The sequence below is a fragment of the Littorina saxatilis genome, linkage group LG5, assembly GCF_037325665.1.
Source record: "Littorina saxatilis isolate snail1 linkage group LG5, US_GU_Lsax_2.0, whole genome shotgun sequence".
Classification (NCBI taxonomy): Eukaryota; Metazoa; Mollusca; class Gastropoda; order Littorinimorpha; family Littorinidae; genus Littorina; species Littorina saxatilis.
Window position 1 is genome coordinate 7,848,524 of NC_090249.1, and position 20,000 is coordinate 7,868,523.

The window sequence follows — 20,000 nt, forward strand, 5'->3', positions numbered from 1 at the left end:
CTTACACTTTTAGGCCTTTTAATTCGATTTATAGGACTAAAAACAAAATCTTCAACCTGCATGGCTATTTACACGTATATTGCGCTAGACAATTGCACAGTCAACTGAATCAAAAGCATTTGTATAATATGTATATGAAACTGTATATTCTGTAATAACTATCTTTGAGAATGTGTGGTTTCCGTGTAAACTAATGATTTTATTCTTTTATATTTGTGCTCTTTTTGTAACATTAGGCTGCTCTTAAAAACATGACTTGTTACTGACTTGAGATTATGTACAGCCCATGTACACATTATACTGTCTGTCTGTCTGTCTGTCTGTCTGTCTGTCTGTCTGTCTGTCTGTCTGTCTCTCTCTCTCTCTCTCTCTCTCTCTCTCTCTCTCTCTCTCAGATTGTAAAAAAAGGCCAAGCCTTAAATCGTTAACCTTGTAAAATAAAGTTCAGTTCAGGTCTCCCTCATAGTTACATACTTTCTATTTGTAACAACAGCAGTGCCTTCCTTGCCTGTTCACTACTTAGCAGCCTTTCTCATCGTTCATGAACTATGCTAGACTGTACTGTATACACAATTTATATTTGTCGGGGTTACCGTATGAGATTTTTGTACATAGATATTTTGTATCGATAGATACTCAAGATGTAAAGCATTGTCGTAGCCACGTGCGTGTGAGATTCGTCTTTTAATTCATCGTTTATCTGAATGTTGTGATGTATAACAGCGTACATGTGTTTTCTTTTTTGTCTTTTTACATTTACTCAAGTTTTGACTAAATGTTTTAACATAGAGGGGGAATCGAGACGAGGGTCGTGGTGTATGTGTGTGTGTGTGTGTGTGTGTATCTGTGTGTGTGTGTGTGTGTGTGTGTGTGTGCGTGTGTGTGTGTGTCTGTGCGTGTGTGTGTGTAGAGCGATTCAGAGTAAACTACTGGACCGATCTTTATGAAATTTTACATGAGAGTTCCTGGGTATGATATTCCCAGACATTTGTTTTCATTTTTTCGATAAATATCTTTGATGACGTCATATCCGGCTTTTTGTAAAAGTTGAGGTGGTACTGTCACACCTTCATTTTTCAATCAAATTGATTGAAATTTTGGCCAAGCAATCTTCGACAAAGGCCGGACTTCGGTATTGCATTTCAGCATTTAGGCGTAAAAATTAATTAATGACTTTGGTCATTAAAAATCTGAAAATTGTAATTAAAAATATTTTTGTATAAAACGATCCAAAATTACCTTTATTTTATTCTTCATCATGTTCTGATTCCAAAAACATATAAATATGTTATATTCGGATTAAAAACAAGCTCTGAAAATTAAAAATATACAAATTATGATTAAAATTAAATTTCCGGAATCGTTTTAAAAACAATTTCATCTTATTCCTTGTCGGTTCCTGATTCCAAAAACATATAGATATGATATGTTTGGATTAAAAACACGCTCAGAAAGTTAAAACGAAGAGAGGTACAGTTGAGCGTGCTATGCAGCACAGCGCAACCGCTACCGCGCTAAACAGGCTCGTCACTTTCACTGCCTTTTGCACTAGCGGCGGACTACGGTCATTGTGAAAAAATGCAGTGCGTTCAGTTTCATTCTGTGAGTTCCACAGCTTGACTAAATGTAGTAATTTCGCCTTACGCGACTTGTTTCTTCTTCTTAAAGTTGCTATGGATGGAGCTTTTTTACCCTTAAAACAAAACAAAAAATTAAGACTTGAAAAATCATTTGGAGGTCAATCGCGTATATCGCACTTTTTAATTTATGTTCTTTTACAATCTGTCTTTATTTGGGTATTTTATTCTTTCACTCTTTCTTTCTTCCTTTCGGTGGGAGGGACACGGAATACATGGTGCCATTTGCCAATTTCATCCTGTTTGAACCGTCTCTGTTGGTGTTGCTGTTATTGTTGCTGTTAATTGTGTTACTGTTTCCATACATTCCTTTGTTATTAATGATATATGGAAGCAAGATGTGTGCTTCAATCAGTACTTTTTGTAAAAGCTTGAACTGTGAATAAAGAGAGTAATGTTCTTTGATGGTGTGAGAAGTATTGAACGAAATTGTGTGTGTGTGTGTGTGTGTGTGTGTGTGTGTGTGTGTGTGTGTGTGTGTGTGTGTGTGTGTGTGTGTGTGTGTGTGTGTGTAAACAAAAGTGTGCCCACATCAACGCTTTCCTTAACTACTGTAAATATTAATTTGGTCATAATCAGTCGAAGGCAAATACACAATGAGAATAAAACAAGAACAAGAAAAGACGGAGTCTCACATACAGGGTGGTCCACAAAAAGCGCCCTATTTTCTTTTTGATCTCATTTTTGACTGCGAAGAGAGATTTTGAAAATTTCTTCATCAAACAATAGCAGAATGATGGCAAATTATGTCTTGCAAATTTGGTAGAAATTGGTTTGTCCTTAGTAGTTGATAATATGCTCTATCCAGGCTTCTCTTGAAGAAGGACTGCTGCAACACGAACGTTGAAATTGTCTATGACTCGTCCAATCATGTCAGCTGTCAGCTGGTATGCGCCTGATTTCCCTTCTGATGTCCTACAGAGCTGCCAGGGTCTGGGAATTGTTGCCGTATATTCTGTCCTGGGTACCCCCACAGAAAGTAGTCGGGTGGGTTGCGATCAGGGGAGAAGGGTGACCAAGGAAGAGGAGGCTGGATAGAGAATAAGTGGATAATGTGTTGCTGTAAGTTTATTGTTACGTTAAATTGTTAGAATCTATGTTTATTTGATGTTTAAATAGAATGGTTTTATTCATATTCCATATGTAAAGGGCGGAGAGCATAGTTTAATGTGGTTCGCGCAATATAAGCTGTCATTATTAGTATTATTATATTATTATATTATCAACTGCTAAAGACAGATCAATTTCTACAAAATTTGCAAGACATAATTTGCTATCATCCTGCTATTGTTTGGTGAAGAAATTTTCAAAATCTGGTTTTGCAGTCAAAAATGAGATCAAAAAGAAACCAATGTCCATACAAAGAAAAGACCAAAGTAGTTCGAGTGTACCATTGTTAATAATTTAGTATTGAAAAGCTGATGACTTTTTCACCGATCGTGATTGCGTGACAAACAACAGATACTCATTTCAGACTGTCTTTTCTCGCTGTGTCCATGTCAACTCTGGTGGAGTGGATCAAGACTATGACTGAGTGAAAACAGAGACATGTCTCTGGTGAAAAACAAAGAGGTATCCTTTTGAGACGGCCTTTTTTGTGGTATACATGTTTAACAGTGGTGGTTATCATCCAGACCATGATTGAGTGACAAACAAAAAGGTAGTAATCAGAGATGGTCTTTTCTCGTGGTGTCCATGTTAACACTGGTGGTGTGCATCCAGACCATGACTGGCACCAACAGGGAAACGAGGAATCACGTCTGGAGACATCTCTTCGGTGAAGTACTGGAAGTTACCCAGCCTGCAAAGGATAAACAGTAATTAAGGGGGGAAAAGAGAAGAAGAAAAGAATTGGAAGGACATAGGAAATACGGACACACGGACGGAAGTAAGGAAAGCGGACAAAAAATACCATAAAAACACACATTGCATTGATAACGCAAAATCCTTCTCGATAAGTCATCCCACCAAAAATATTCAAAATAAACCACCACTCACGTGGACCAATTGTTTGTGTGCTCGCTGAACACGTGATAGGTGTTGACGTCCAGACTGGCGGTGACTCGCGCGTACACCTTCTTCTCCTTGCCGTTGTAGCCGTCCACTGTCACGTGATCCTTGCTGCCCTGGTGCAGGCTGGGTAGGTTCTGTGGACAAGTCAAAGACACATTCTTCCCCGTGTAAACAATTCGGCTCTCCATCTAGATCTGTCCAGTCTGTTATATGGGATTAGATCATTTTTCCTTGCATACGAATGATTATTAGAAACATTTTAATTTTCGAGCTAGATTCAGCTGGTATTTTTATGGCAGAAAGTAACCGAATCCCCTTGACTGCCGGAAAAAAAAGAATAATTTAATAATAATAAGAGAAAAAAACAATCATAACATTAAAACAAAAACAAAAAAAAGCCAAAATCTGAAAAAGAAATAGTGTCCAGGGGAGGTTATCAACTTGTCGTATGTCAAAAGACAATGTACAGTTGTTGTCTCCCCTGTCACAGTATTGATTTTGGTGTTGCCTGTAACACGAACCTGATACGTAATTTAACCACCAAGACAAATTCTCTTCCCAGAAAAACGGTCACAATAATGCGCAAAAGTAATACAAAATAACCACACAAAAACGGATGTCTACTTTTCGTCGTTATTATGACTGAAAGCAAAACTTCCGGGTTCACTTCGACCAGACACATTCATAAATATCTCACCGTCCAAGAGTGACCACCGTTGGCGGACTTGGCACAGACGTAGTGACCGCCGGACAGGAAACAGCCGTACACCGTGCTGGTCACCCTGTCCTTAACGAAGGAGCACTTGGGGCCCAGTGGATTGTTGGGCCAGTGTCTGCTGATGAAGGTTTGAACCGCCCGCCACTTGGGCACGGCGGCCAAGTTCTGCCCGGTCCACTCGGCCATCCCCCAGCTGCCGTACTTGCTGGGCGTGCTGACGGACGCGAAGTAATTGAACAGGCCGCCTGCACGTACAGCAGGTAAGGCACACAAAAATAGTCTGTTTACGGTAACATAGGCAAACAAAATAGGGTCGGTAGGTCGGGATTTTTTTTCTTTTTTTTTTCTCCAAAAAAACATATTTTTAAGTTATTTTACCAAAAAACAAAGACTTTTTTTTCCTTTGTTTTTCTTTCTCCCAAATGCCAAAAAAAAAAGTCTAGGGTCGCGCGAACAAATAGGGTCGGTCGGGATACCGTAAACAGACTTTTTTTTTTTTTTTTTTTTTGCCTAATGCATGTGACAAACAGATTCCTATTGGAGCTTACCAGGAAGAGCATTTCTCGGGTTGACTTCACGTATGGATCAGGCTGAGACACAAGTTAATTTCTCCAAGAATTTATCATATATATCAATCTTCTTAATAAGAAAAGGTTCGTCAAATTTTAAGTGTAGTTTTCATTTCATGGATTTTTTTTTACATGTATTTAAAACACATTTTAATGAAACTCAATTCAATTCAGGAAATTGTATGGAATACAGTCATATTACTTTGTGAATTTCCGGTGCTAACCAAAAAAAAGCGCATTTCATTATCGAATGTTTAAGGTACCAAGCTGACATATAATTCCGCAGTCCGGACCAAGTCGAAGACTGCTTGCTAAACATTTACAATGAATTGCTTGAAAAATGCAGTCTCAAAACAAAACAAAACAAAACAAAAAAAACAAAAAAAAATGTATACCAATTTTCATAAAAATTCGTTCATTACTTTTTGAAGTGTGCTTTCAACCAAGAGCAATCACACATACCAAGAGAGGGATTTATCCTCTCCAACCTTTGACAACTCATTCGGTAAAACTAAAAAACAAAACCACCAACAACAAGAAGAACAGAAAACATTGAAGGTACACAATAACAAGTCGCGTAAGGCGAAATAACTCCATTTAGTCAAGCTGTGGAACTCACAAAATGAAACTGAACGTAGTCCGCCACTAGTGCAAAAGGCAGTGAAAGTGACGAGCCTGTTTGGCGTGGTAGCGGTTGCGCTGTGCTTCATAGCACGCTTTACTGTACCTCTTTTCGTTTTAACTTTGTGAGCGTGTTTTTTATCCAAACATATCATATCTATATGTTTTTGGAATCAGGAACCGACAAGAAATAAGATGAAAGTGTTTTTAAATTGATTTCAACAAAAAAATTTGATCATAATTTTTATATTTTTAATTTTCAGAGCTTGTTTTTAATCCAAATATAACATATTTATATGTTTTTGGAATCAGGGAATGATGAAGAATAAGATGAACGTAAATTTGGATCGTTTTATAAAAAAAATTTTTTTTTACAATTTTCAGATTTTTAATGACCAAAGTCATTAATTATTTTTTAAGCCACCAAGCTGAAATGCAATACCGAAGTCCGGCCTTCGTCGAAGATTGCTTGGCCAAAATTTCAATCAATTTGATTGAAAAATGAGGGTGTGACAGTGCCGCCTCAACTTTTACAAAAAGCCGGATATGACGTCATCAAAGGTATTTATCGAAAAAAAGAAAAAAACATCCGGGGATATCATTCCCAGGAACTCTCATGTCAAATTTCATAAAGATCGGTCCAGTAGTTTGGTCTGAATCGCTCTACACACACACACAGACAGACAGACACACATACACCACAACCCTCGTCTCGATTCCCCCCTCTACGTTAAAACATTTAGTCAAAACTTGACTAAATGTAAAAACTAAAGACAAGAAAGGTAAGTTGTTGGAACGTTTGATTATTTAATTTTGGAACGTTGGTAATTTATTTGATTTTGGATTATTGAAGGTAAACGCCTGAAACAGTGCACTTCTAGCTCTTCCCCATTCAGTCATGTTCTTGTATGCGTGGTCGATCCCAAAAATTACCCTTGAGGATATAAAACCGGTATCTGCCAGCAAGTAAACAATGGCTCAGTCACAATATAATGTACAATGAAAAACAAATGTATCGGATGAAGTATACCTGGCGGCTGGTTGAAAGTAGCTTTGGAGACAGTGTTGTACCACGTGTCCAGCACGTCCTCCACGGGTTTCTGGATGTGCGGGTCACGGTGGAACGATATGGCTTTGTCCGTCACGCCTGCAGTCGAGGACCCGTGGTTACCGGAGATGGCTGACCCCTCCATGATGGACGGACCTCCCTCGTACATCACCAGTTTCAGCCCGTGGGCCTGTGGCCATAAGAACAACATCACAAAATTAATGATTTTAGTCGAGCAAACTCGCATTTAAAGGTAAAGGACCTGGTAGTCACATAACCATGTGTTGGTCGTAGCGGAGCGAGGTGTTAGAGATCTCAACTACTCTCAGGCCAGCTTTATGAGGGCGGTGTTAGAGATCTCAACTACTCTCGGGCCAGCTTTATGAGGGCGGTGTTAGAGATCTCAACTACTCTCGGGCCAGCTTTATGAGGGCGGTGTTAGAGATCTCAACTACTCTGGGACCAGCTTTATGAGGGCGGTGTTAGAGATCTCAACTACTCTGGGACCAGCTTTATGAGGGCGGTGTTAGAGATCTCAACTACTCTCAGGCCAGCTTTATGAGGGCGGTGTTAGAGATCTCAACTACTCTCAGGCCAGCTTTATGAGGGCAGTGTTAGAGATCTCAACTACTCTCGGGCCAGCTTTATGAGGGCGGTGTTAGAGATCTCAACTACTCTGGGGCCAGCTTTATGAGGGCGGTGTTAGAGATCTCAACTACTCTGGGGCCAGTTTGATGAGGGCGGTGTTAGAGATCTCAACTACTCTGGGGCCAGCTTTATGAGGGCGGTGTTAGAGATCTCAACTACTCTGGGCCAGTTTGATGAGGGCGGTGTTAGAGATCTCAACTACTCTGGGGCCAGCTTTATGAGGGCGGTGTTAGAGATCTCAACTACTCTCTGGCCAGCATTATGAGGGCGGTGTTAGAGATCTCAACTACTCTCTGGCCAGCTTTATGAGGGCTGTGTTAGAGATCTCAACTACTCTCTGGCCAGCATTATGAGGGCGGTGTTAGAGATCTCAACTACTCTGGGGCCAGCTTTATGAGGGCGGTGTTAGAGATCTCAACTACTCTCTGGCCAGCTTTATGAGGGCGGAGTTAGAGATCTCAACTACTCTCGGGCCAGCATTATGAGGGCGGTGTTAGAGATCTCAACTACTCTCTGGCCAGCTTTATGAGGGCGGTGTTAGAGATCTCAACTACTCTCTGGCCAGCTTTATGAGGGCGGTGTTAGAGATCTCAACTACTCTGGGGCCAGCTTTATGAGGGCGGTGTTAGAGATCTCAACTACTCTGTGCCAGCTTTATGAGGGCGGTGTTAGAGATCTCAACTACTCTCGCGCCAGCTTTATGAGGGCGGTGTTAGAGATCTCAACCACTCTGGGCCAGCTTTATGAGGGCGGTGTTAGAGATCTCAACTACTCTGGGCCAGCTTTATGAGGGCGGTGTTAGAGATCTCAACCACTCCGAGCCAACTTTATGAGGGCGATGTTAGAGATCTCAACCACTCTGTGCCAGCTTTATGAGGGCGGTGTTAGAGATCTCAACTACTCTGGGCCAGCTTTATGAGGGCGGTGTTAGAGATCTCAACTACTCTGGGCCAGCTTTATGAGGGCGGTGTTAGAGATCTCAACTACTCTCGCGCCAGCTTTATGGGGGCGGTGTTAGAGTTCTCAACTACTCTCGGGCCAGCTTTATGAGGGCGGTGTTAGAGATCTCAACTACTCTCGGGCCAGCTTTATGAGGGCGGTGTTAGAGATCTCAACTACTCTTGGGCCAGCTTGATGAGGGCGGTGTTAGAGATCTCAACTACTCTTGGGCCAGCTTGATGAGGGCGGTGTTAGAGATCTCAACTACTCTTGGGCCAGCTTGATGAGGGCGGTGTTAGAGATCTCAACTACTCTGGGGCCAGCTTCATGAGGGCGGTGTTAGAGATCTCAACTACTCTGGGGCCAGCTTCATGAGGGCGGTGTTAGAGATCTCAACTACTCTCGGGCCAGCTTTATGAGGGCGGTGTGAGAGATCTCAACTACTCTCGGGCCAGCTTTATGAGGGCCGTGTTAGAGATCTCAACTACTCTCGGGCCAGCTTTATGAGGGCGGTGTTAGAGATTTCAACTACTCTAGGGCCAGCTTGACGAGGGCGGTGTTAGAGATCTCAACCACTCTGGGTCAGCTTTATGAGGGCGGTGTTAGAGATCTCAACCACTCTGGGCCAGCTTTATGAGGGCGGTGTTAGAGATCTCAACTACTCTGGGCCAGCTTTATGAGGGCGGTGTTAGAGAACTACTCTCGGGCCAACCTGATGAGGGCGGTGTTAGAGATCTCAACTACTCTGGGGCCAGCTTTATGAGAGCGGTGTTAGAGATCTCAACTACTCTGGGGCCAGCTTTATGAGGGCGGTGTTAGAGATCTCAACTACTCTGGGCCAGCTTTATGAGGGCGGTGTTAGAGATCTCAACTACTCTGGGCCAGCTTTATGAGGGCGGTGTTAGAGATCTCAACTACTCTGGGCCAGCTTTATGAGGGCGGTGTTAGAGATCTCAACTACTCTGGGCCAGCTTTATGAGGGCGGTGTTAGAGATCTCAACTACTCTGGGCCAGCTTTATGAGGGCGGTGTTAGAGATCTCAACTACTCTCGGGCCAGCTTTATGAGGGCGGAGTTAGAGATCTCAACTACTCTGGGGCCAGCTTTATGAGGGCGGTGTTAGAGATCTCAACTACTCTGGGGCCAGCTTGATGAGGGCAGTGTTAGAGATCTCAACTACTCTGGGGCCAGTTTGATGAGGGCGGTGTTAGAGATCTCAACTACTCTCGGGCCAGCTTTATGAGGGTGGTGTTAGAGATCTCAACTACTCTCGAGCCAGCTTTATGAGGGCGGTGTTAGAGATCTCAACTACTCTGGGGCCAGCTTTATGAGGGCGGTGTTAGAGATCTCAACTACTCTCGGGCCAGCTTTATGAGGGCGGTGTTAGAGATCTCAACTACTCTCTGGCCAGCTTTATGAGGGCTGTGTTAGAGATCTCAACTACTCTCTGGCCAGCATTATGAGGGCGGTGTTAGAGATCTCAACTACTCTCGGGCCAGCATTATGAGGGCGGTGTTAGAGATCTCAACTACTCTCTGGCCAGCTTTATGAGGGCGGTGTTAGAGATCTCAACTACTCTGGGGCCAGCTTTATGAGGGCGGTGTTAGAGATCTCAACTACTCTCGGGCCAGCTTCATGAGGGCGGTGTTAGAGATCTCAACTACTCTCGGGCCAGCTTTATGAGGGCGGTGTTAGAGATCTCAACTGCTCTCGGGCCAGCTTTATGAGGGCGGTGCCGGCCCTAAATAGGGTCAGGTACCCAATTCTAACTGGGTGGACAGGAGAGCGCTCGGAAAAAGTCGGATATTTGTATTTGCGCCGGATTGGGATCGAACCCACGAACCCGCATGTACCACTTCTCAATACCCTCAACACGGTATGGCCTCCTGCGTACATCACCAGTTATGGCCCATGGACCTACAGCCATAATGGTTGATGGTTTGATTCGAGCATAACCATTGAAAGCCTTTGGGCCTGTGTTACATGTCTTGCAGACATGCCCTCTCCTCAACTAGATACGACTGCAGACATGGCCGACGCTTTCTGTCCTGACGACCAATCTGAAGAGGAACAGCCCAGTGCATTGCTAGGATTTTCAAACACCGTATGTAAGCCAACTCCTAGCTACACACCACATTTCAGCTCAATCGACCAAACAGAGATATAGACAGACAGACAGACAGACAAACAGACAAAGCAAAACCTACTCACCGCCATATATAAGGCGGTATAAAAACGACAACGACAATGACAACAACAATAACAACAACGAAAACAACGAAAACTACGACAAAAAAGACAAAAGGGGGAAGAAGAGGGACAGGAGGATCTCTGGAAAAAGCTTGCCTGCAACACTAAAGTCTTCATGAGTTTCAGACAAGCACGTATTATATACCAGATTATGACTGTAATCGACCTTACTGCCAGTGTGTCTCTCTTCCCATAAAACTATAATTAGTATCCGTTCAAGATACTTAAATATTTTAGATTCCCTAATCATACCTGATTTTCTATTTCTCTACGTTACCTTGGCAACGTCGACGTAATGGGCGAATGAGGCCTTGACATTGGGCAGGTCAGTGTCACACAAGTGCTGGATCTGCTGTGGGGTCATGTGGACAAACTGGTCGGCCTGCAACAGCATGGAGACAGCAGAGATGAGGTGCACGAGAAAGTTACCAACCGGTCGGGAGCCAGCCGCAGTGTTGGATTGGTTGAAATTGAGATTTGTTGTGATTTCAACGAATCAGACACCTCGTTTTGTTCATTCTCGTTTTGGTGGCACCCACTTTCGGTTCGTGCCCCTCCGCCCAGATTACATTTACATCTGTCTCAATGGGGGTCAAAATGTCCAAGAACAAAACAACAAAGGGCAAAAGAAAATAACTAAAAGCCGAGGACCAAAAGTAAAGGACCAAAAGAGTGAGGCACAAAAGGCTGGGGTGACAAACGGTCCAGATTTGTTATCGAGTGTTTTATAGTCGTCAGAGCTAATAGCGGTGTATATGTAGACCGATAACTCGACCCTTCACTCATTCAATCAGGGAACTTTGGTCGCCTCACACTTTTGCTGTCGTCCTTTTGTTGACCTCGACCTTCGACATTTTGTATCTCGACAACATGTCTTTGGCGATTTGCTCGTCGGCGTTTTGATTCTCGACCTTTCTTTGCACCGGTTCAATTTGACCCTACTTCTTCAATGCAAAATTTAGTATGATATAAGACGTAAACAGAACGACAACATGATTTAAATATTCCTTCAGCCCAACCCACTGCACTATAGTACACACGCTCACATGTTTAGTGGTGGCTTTGTCGCAGCCGAAGTAGCCCGTGATAGCGAGGGCGTCGAAGCTGCTTTTTCTGCTGCCTAGGTCTATGAGAGCCTGGTCATAGTAGCCCTGGTAGCCTGTCTGCCAGGCATACACTGTAGTCACTCGGTTCTTCTGGGACCCCCACACCTGTCGAAAGTGGTCACGGAAACGTGGTTTAGTTTACTCTGAAGTAGCATTCACTGGTTTCTCAAAGATGTCATCAAACACAAAATACAATTTTTAGAAGGTAAGATTTTGCGTTCAAATACAAACAGACATTGTATGGACCCACGTTTACAGAAAGAAAGAGAAACAATTGTGAAGCGTTGTCTTGAAAAGAAAGGTTCACTGACTGCATGTTGCGTGCACGGTACCAACAAAAGAGATACTTAATGACATATGGGCCGTGCATAATGTTGGTGTGTGAGAAAGTTGTCTTTCGTTAGGTTAGCTTGCAAACCCAAATGGGCTTAAACCAAATACAAATTTAAAATACTTGCAATGAAAGAAACAGTTTGTGATACAACATTGTGAAACCCTTTGTGAAATAAATTTGTCATGAAAACTCACAGATTTCCAGATATTGGCAATCTCTGTAGCCCGCTTGTTGTGGTAACGCATGCCCTGCTTGAAAGGTTCGTCTGAAGGGAAGAGATGAGCTCCCTGTTCCCGTGTGTATTTGGTCTGTCTGAAGATCCCGTTCCACACCTCGTTGGAGTACTCCACGTATACCTGTATCATAACACATCCACGGTGACGAGTCAAGTGCGATCAAAGAAAAACAAGAAATTCCTCCGAGGTAGGAAAAACACCCCCGTTGGTCAAAGGGAAATAACCATTGTCACTGCCACCAACTGAGAAGGTTATTTCCCTTTGACCATTAATATGTGCCTCTATAAGTCCTTGTAGAATCTTAATCCACCAATAACTCCCTAACCGTGTGTTTGACTGGTCCCAATTTTTGTAAGGACCGTCTCAGGAATGTATAGAACCTGTTCACCAAGTTTGGTGACGATCGGTCCGTTCATTCTTGAGATCTATATGCGAACACAAACACACACCCAAACAAACAAACAAACACATCAAGCGAATCCTATACACACCCCTATACCGGGGGTGTAAATACGAGGGAGGCCAAGTCTTACGGTTCTATCCGTTGTGACCATTATATGTGTGTAAACGTCTAGAAACCCTCGATCGAAAGATAATACAGGGTGACCCAAAAGAAATGCAACCCTCAAAAATGCTTATTACTTCTGCATCAAAATAACCGACTCACTTTATATTTTGGGGACATAAACTTTAGCCAATGCATGACCCTTCCACAAAGGGACAGTTTTATATTTTAAAGGGTCTGACTTTTGTGCAATTTAAAAAAAAAGGTTGCCAAATTCGGGGATCGACTTAACAGTACGAGGTTTGAAATTGAGCGGTAGCCAGACTAACCCGATTCAAGCCTTCCGGATTGTTACCTTTGGAGTTATTCGAATGAAATAGTATACCTTAATCAACATTTGACAATCAGGGACTTGAATACAGCAATTACAGGCAGAATCAGGGCATTTCCCATGGACGAATGAGTTTTTGTCATTGATGAATTTTGGTCGACATTGCGCAAGTGTAACTTTACAACGAAGGGGGTCTTTTTCCAGTCATTTGAGGTTAGCAAATATGTTGGTAGTTGTTGTGCATGAACTTCAGTTCGTCCACGCCGATTCTACAAAGTTTCGAGTCTGTAGGTAAAATGGTCCGATATTTACCTTTTCTCCAAAATGTGTTCCAAAGTACACCTTCGAAGTTGTCATTGGCACGAAAGCTTTCCTGTCTAGGGATTGCCCTGAACCTAGCTGTAACTTCTTTCTTCAGGTCACCGATGATCTAGAGGGTGAAGGGGGTGTTTTTGTAACCTCAGACATTCTGATAATCCAAAAGGTAAATGTCTGGAGAGTTTAAATCAGGTAAGCATTGCTACCACTCAATGTCAAATCACGTTCTGTTGAGTCGATCGACAAACTTGGCAACCTTTTTTTTTAATTTGCAAAAAAATCAGGACATTTAAAGTACAAAACCGCCACTTTGTGGAAGGGTCATATGCATAGGATGAAGTTTATGTCATTTAAATTAAAAGTGATTCGGTAAACAGATGTAGAAGTTATTAGCATTTTCGAGGGTTGCATTTTGTTTGAGTCACCCTGTATTATCCCATGGAAGAGTTTGGACAGATTTGGCTGCACGCGAGTACTACAAGGCTCCACCCGCCCTGATAAAGCAACGATACCTTACTTGCACACTTTCAAAAGGCTTGACCCGACTCTAAACTGGACTTCTCCTATCCACAACAATGAAATCGTGGACTTAAAATGTAGTTTACGATGACTAAAAAAAGTGCCTGACATGCAGAAGACGGGTAGGTGCCTTAAAGACCAACATTGGCTGACATGCAGAAGACGGGTAGGTGCCTTAAAGACCAACATTGGCTGACATGCAGAAGACGGGTAGGTGCCTTAAAGACCAACATTGGCTGACATGCAGAAGACGGGTAGGTGCCTTAAAGACCAACATTGGCTGACATGCAGAAGACGGGTAGGTGCCTTAAAGACCAACACTGGCTGACATGCAGAAGACGGGTAGGTGCCTTAAAGACCAACATTGGCTGACATGCAGAAGACGGGTAGGTGCCTTAAAGACCAACATTGGCTGACATGCAGAAGACGGGTAGGTGCCTTAAAGACCAACACTGGCTGACATGCAGAAGACGGGTAGGTGCCTTAAAGACCAACATTGGCTGACATGCAGAAGACGGGTAGGTGCCTTAAAGACCAACATTGGCTGACATGCAGAAGACGGGTAGGTGCCTTAAAGACCAACATTGGCTGACAGCCGGGCTCGACCGGTGTAGCTCTCTTTTCTTGTGTGTGGACTACATCCTGTGTCTCTGATGACGCCTAACGCAGCTCAGTTGCCTTCTGCAAAGCATGATATTAATTTCGCGAAGTCAACTTCGCGAGGTGTACTTCACCAATCACAAGACTCGCTGCATGAAGCTTTGACCCTGAATTTTCAGACTTAGAGAAGCCTTCGCGAACTCGACTTTGGGCAAAGTTGAGGACCGCCGTATGACATGGCTTGATGCCCAGGGCTGATGTGCACCAGAAAGTGTCCAACTGGGAGTAAGCAAACCTCTGAGTCGCGTTGGTTGAAATTGAGATTTGTTTGTGATTTTGACCAATCCGACCCAGCGGCTGGTTTCCACACAGTTGGGCGGAGCTCAATTTTGCCTTCCTGCATCCCAGCCCTGGACTACGAATGTTCGGCTTTAAATTCACGTAGTTGTCTAAAAGCAGTTAATGCTGTCATACGTGCAGATCAGGCCTGATGTGTTGATGAACGTAGGTGGCCAGCTGCTTGACGTAGTCGTCGTCTGCGGCGTGCGGGACGTTGATCCAGGCGTTGACCCCCACCGTGTTGACCAGCTGGACCAGGTGCTCAATGGCGCCCCCCTCCTCCCCCGCCTGGCTGTGAAAGTCCGTCGTCTTCCTGGTGGCCCACGTCGTTGGCTCGGGCTGAAAGTGATAAACACATTGAACATGGCTCTCGATTAAAGACATTACCAATCCAAAAAATCTTATTTTTTAACATTTGTTCTAGAAAACATTCTGTTGTTATATACATCATTTTACTCCTTTTTCAGAGGAGAAGTGAAGGTTTGCACTGTACTGAATAACGATACATGATGCTTAATCTCACGTTTGATCTTTATATTATGTATTTGTGCAATATGGTTCTGTTTTGTAAAGACAGACAATAACTGTATTTGTTCTTGTTGTTCTTATTGTTAAAGCATGACAAGCACGAAGCAACCTACCCCGTGGCCATTAGTGTGGAGGAAGTCCATGAAGCGGATCTCGGAGAAGCGCTTGAGGAACTCGAGGTGGAGCGGGTGGAAGGGGAAGCGGAGGTAGGTGTTTTCGTACCCCGGTAGCAGCACGCGCACGTTGTGTATGGGGTCGGAAGGGTTGGTGGCGGTGATCTTCATGAAGATTCCCCCGTTCTTAATGCTAGGGAACTCCACGATCATACGACCTGAAAAGGGTCTAGTCATGTTCAGTAAACCCGCATATAAGTCCGATGGAATCTTCTGAACTATATAACATGTCAATTTGACTATTCTCCTTGCCTTTCGTAGAATACTGTCATTAAGTAGGTCTACACATAGGACACCAAAGTCGTCTTCTTTCGACTAACGTACAAGGTGACCCAAACAATCCGCACATAAAAATACTAATAATTTCTGGATCTCTGAATTACTTCATATGTGACCCTCCACCACGGAATGAGTCGCATGTCACCTTTGCATGATTTTCATATTTTTACATTTTCCTAAGAGTTTTTTATGCTCTATCCAGTGGTGAAAACCGTTTTAGAAAAGAGCAAACACTGTTTGAGTTATAAGCCTGTGACTAAGGTAACCCTCACACTGTTACCAGACACTCCCCGGACTTATATTAAGCCTAGCGCAGAACCGCGCGAGGTGACATGCGACTCATTTCGTGGTGGAGGGTCACATATGCGGTGTACATTTACTTCAGCATATGCACAATCAGTTCAAATAGTATCACGTATGTAGGTCAAATAGTCTGACTTTTGTTCCCTTTCGAAAAAAATGGTCCAAATTCGGAAATCGAATCTTAAGTTTGTTTGTTTGTTTGCTTAATGCCCAGCCGACCACGAAGGGCCATATCAGGGCGGTGCTGCTTTGACATATAACGTGCGCCACACACAAGACAGAAGTCGCAGCACAGGCTTCATGTCTCACCCAGTCACATTATTCTGACACCGGACCAACCAGTCCTAGCACTAACCCCATAATGCCAGACGCCAGGCGGAGCAGCCACTAGATTGCCAATTTTAAAGTCTTAGGTATGACCCGGCCGGGGTTCGAACCCACGACCTCCCGATCACGGGGCGGACGCCTTACCACTAGGCCAACCGTGCCGGTGAATCTTAAGTAGGAGGGGGAGGTTTGACCTTGAGCGTTAGACACACTCACCCAATCGGTGGCATATGTTTAGGGTCACCCTGTAGAAAAATGTTTGAGCAACCAGAAAACAAAGGGCATTTGTCTGACATAACAGGGACAAAGACTTCTTTCTTTATGTGCACAGCAATATGGTTGGTGCTTTGGGTCTCCCCTTGACCATCACAGAGCACAGTGTGACCAACAAGCTAAATTGGATGTGTCCTTGTCCTTCGTAATAAAAATAATAAACTTGGCCGGCTGTTCTTGTAGACCAAAACCACAGTACTCTTGCTCTTTTTCTTAGCGTGCCCATCGTTATTCTGTTTCTCACCTTGCCCATCGTAGTGCACGATGTGTCCCACCAGACTAAAGGTAATGTGTACCTGGCCGTCATAGAGAATGGTGGTATTGTCCATCTCTTTCTGTTGACGAAAGCTACAACACTATGCACTGTTTCTCACCTTGCCCATCGTAGTGCACGGTGTGTCCCACCAGACTGAAGTCGATGTGTCCCTGGCCGTCGTAGAGAACGGTGTACCTGCCGGACTCCTCGTGTTCACCGAAGCCACGCAACATCAGCTTGCCCACCTGCAGGTCACCTGAAAGACAAATGCACATATTTATATCATTCTATTGTGTCGTGTCTGCACTATATCCAGTGTCATTTGACGCTGCTCGGTGAAGCTCAGCGGCCTTCCACTGTCACAAGCGCTGATGCCCAGGGCCGAGGTGCACGAACCAAAAGTGGGTGCCACCCAAACGGGAGAGAACAAACCGCGGGGTCTGACTTGTTGAAATCTCAACAAATCTCAATTTCAACCAATCCAACATCGCGGCTGGCTCCGACCCGGTTGGTAACTTTGTCGTGCATATCGGCCCAGGGAACGAAATGTTCACATTTAAGGTGTCCTCTGTCTTATTGCTTACCGTCCAACCTGGCAGGGTAGCCGTCCTTGCGCCAGTGGATCTTGTCGAGCTCTCCCGTTGACCAGTCGTGCGTGCTCGCCCGCTGCGTGATCCACTCCTGTGACTGCTGGGCCAGGTCCACCCACTTGACCTCCGGGCTGTAGTAGGTGATGCCTCCCAGGTTGATGCCGATCTCCACGTCTTTGTTCATCATCCTGCAGGCGAAAAACGTTGGAAAATTAAGATTGTAGGACCCGATCCGTGGACGAAGGACATAAAATCAAGCTCTCAGAGTCTCTATGAGGCAGTGCAAGGTGCGGAATTAAAACCTTTTTAATTTTGCTTACTTCAGAACAAGAACGTCTTGACGGGTCCAGATAAACTAACATGCCCAGAACCCGCCCAACGAACAGCATCTCCACTCCAAGGTTAAGCCAACTGTTGTAGACTTAAGGGTGTCCTTAATTTAGTCCCAACTTTGTTTTCGCGAAGACTTCGTAATGTCTTTTAACAAAAATTCAGTGCGAAAGCTCTGCGCAGCGAGCTTTATAGAGTAGACTTTGCCAAATTAATTTCAGGCTTCAGAACGGGGTCAGCTAAGGACAGGCATAACACGGAACCGGATAATGCTCGGACGAGAAGTGAGACTTCCGATGTCACTGGTGGTTGGACGACACAGGGAAGGAGATATTTCACCAGGAGAAAAGCTCTTCTGAAAGGGCCTGAAGTCTGAATTTAAATGTCTTTTTGTCAAACTGTCAAGTAAACTGCTTATCATTGCTTGTCCCAGCATTCATTCAAAGTGTGGAGTCTACTTACAGGTTCTTGTCGTAGATTGAGCAGTCCTCCCCCTTGTAGCCCGCGTAACACACACACTGTCCGTTCCTGCACGCTCCCCACTTGCAGGGGTGAGCACACCCACACTCTCCCGGCCCGATGCAGCTGGTACCTGAAAGGAGATTACAGATTGCGAAAAAAAAGGTTACAAAGATTTCGATCTGGTTGCTGCCTTACTTTTAGACTACAGTAATCATTGAAAACGCGCTCACGCACGAACGCAAGCAACCTCTCTGTCTCTCCGTCTCTCTGTCTCTGTCTCTGTCTCTGTCTCTGTCTCTCCGTCTCTCTGTCTCTGTCTCTGTCTCTCTCTCTCTCTCTCTCTCTCTCTCTCTCTCTCTCTCTCTCTCTCTCTCTCTCTCTCTCTCTCTCTTTGGATTCCATCAACTTGTGAACACCTCAATCAGATTGACTGATACAACATCAACGTTGATTGATCACATTTACACTAATAATACCTCCATGGTGTCAAACGTGAAAACTATACCTTCAAGCATCAGTGACCATTATTCAATATTTTGTTCTTGGTCGTTCAAGTTGCCTAAGCCGGTGCACAAGGGCCATACAACTATTGAATATAGAAGCTTTAAAACGTTTGATGAAACCAAGTTCTTCTTTGATCTCAGTTTAGCACCATTTTCCTCTGTGTTTAATCATGTTGTTGCTGACGAGGCGTTGGGCGCCCTTCTAGATATATTTTATCCTATAGTGGATAAGCATGCCCCACTACGTCACCACAGAGTGAAATATCCATCTCTTCCCCCATGGTTGACGGAACAGATTATTGAAGCCATGTCCCTGCGTGATTTTTACAAAGCAAACAACATGAAGTCTGACTTTAAGAAACAAAGGAATAAAGTGACAGAATTAACACGTCAAGCAAAAGCAAATTATTTTAATAAATTAATCGAGGACAAGAAAGATATTGCAACTCTTTGGCGGGCTGTTAATAACATATTAGGTAAATCTAAACAGAACTCAAATCGGTCTGCCACAACCATCTCCCCTGAAGATTTTAATAAGCATTTTTTGTCCCTTGCTAATAGGCTAAATGAATCTGCAAAATGCGACAGTCCTGATTCTGACTTTGAAGTCTCTCTCTCAAAATTACATGATTTTTGTAATGACAAATGTAAACCGGACGATTTTTTTTACTATTCCAGACATGGCAGTGCATGAAGTAGGTAAGGCGCTAGAAGGCCTTGAGAATAAAAAGTCCATGGGTCCTGACAAGATTCCTCCTTACTTGGCCAAATTAGCTCTACCGTATATTGTGGAGCCACTCACCTATGCGTATAATCTCTGCATAAAGCAAAATACTGTACCTAGTTTATTAAAGAGAGCAAAAGTAATTCCACTCCATAAAGGCGGAAATTTATCCGACCCAAATAATTTTAGACCCATTTCCTTATTACCCATTTTATCCAAACCATTGGAAAAACATATTCACAAACATTTGCTCGCGTACATAGAAAGCAGAAACCTTTTCCATCAATTTCAATCTGGTTTTCGAACAAATCACTCTTGTCACAGCGCCCTTACCACGCTATGCGACACCTGGTTGTCTGCAACAAACCGATCTGAAATCAGTGGTGCGGTGTTTCTCGACTTTAAAAAAGCGTTTGATCTTGTTGATCATTCAATTTTACTGAAGAAATTACATCATATCAGAAACAGTTCAGTGTGTAATTTGTTTGCTTCCTATTTACAGGACAGATCTCAATATACTGC

The 20,000-nt window shown here is 43.7% G+C and overlaps 1 protein-coding gene across 1 annotated transcript in view; it reads right to left on the bottom strand.

The window, feature by feature from the left end:
• Positions 1-3,025: 3,025 nt before the first annotated feature.
• LOC138965812 (uncharacterized) overlaps positions 3,026-20,000 on the bottom strand; it is a 20,281-nt gene continuing 3,306 nt past the window's right edge. The window contains exons 4-15 of the mRNA XM_070337907.1: positions 18,252-18,381; positions 17,454-17,647; positions 16,988-17,125; positions 15,372-15,589; positions 14,866-15,069; positions 12,077-12,238; positions 11,489-11,653; positions 10,720-10,824; positions 6,589-6,796; positions 4,348-4,613; positions 3,636-3,784; positions 3,026-3,438 (exon numbers count right to left, since the gene is read on the bottom strand). Coding sequence (XP_070194008.1) covers positions 3,336-3,438; positions 3,636-3,784; positions 4,348-4,613; positions 6,589-6,796; positions 10,720-10,824; positions 11,489-11,653; positions 12,077-12,238; positions 14,866-15,069; positions 15,372-15,589; positions 16,988-17,125; positions 17,454-17,647; positions 18,252-18,381 — 2,042 coding nt within the window. The 3' untranslated portion in view covers positions 3,026-3,335. The remainder of the gene's footprint in view (positions 3,439-3,635; positions 3,785-4,347; positions 4,614-6,588; positions 6,797-10,719; positions 10,825-11,488; positions 11,654-12,076; positions 12,239-14,865; positions 15,070-15,371; positions 15,590-16,987; positions 17,126-17,453; positions 17,648-18,251; positions 18,382-20,000) is intronic.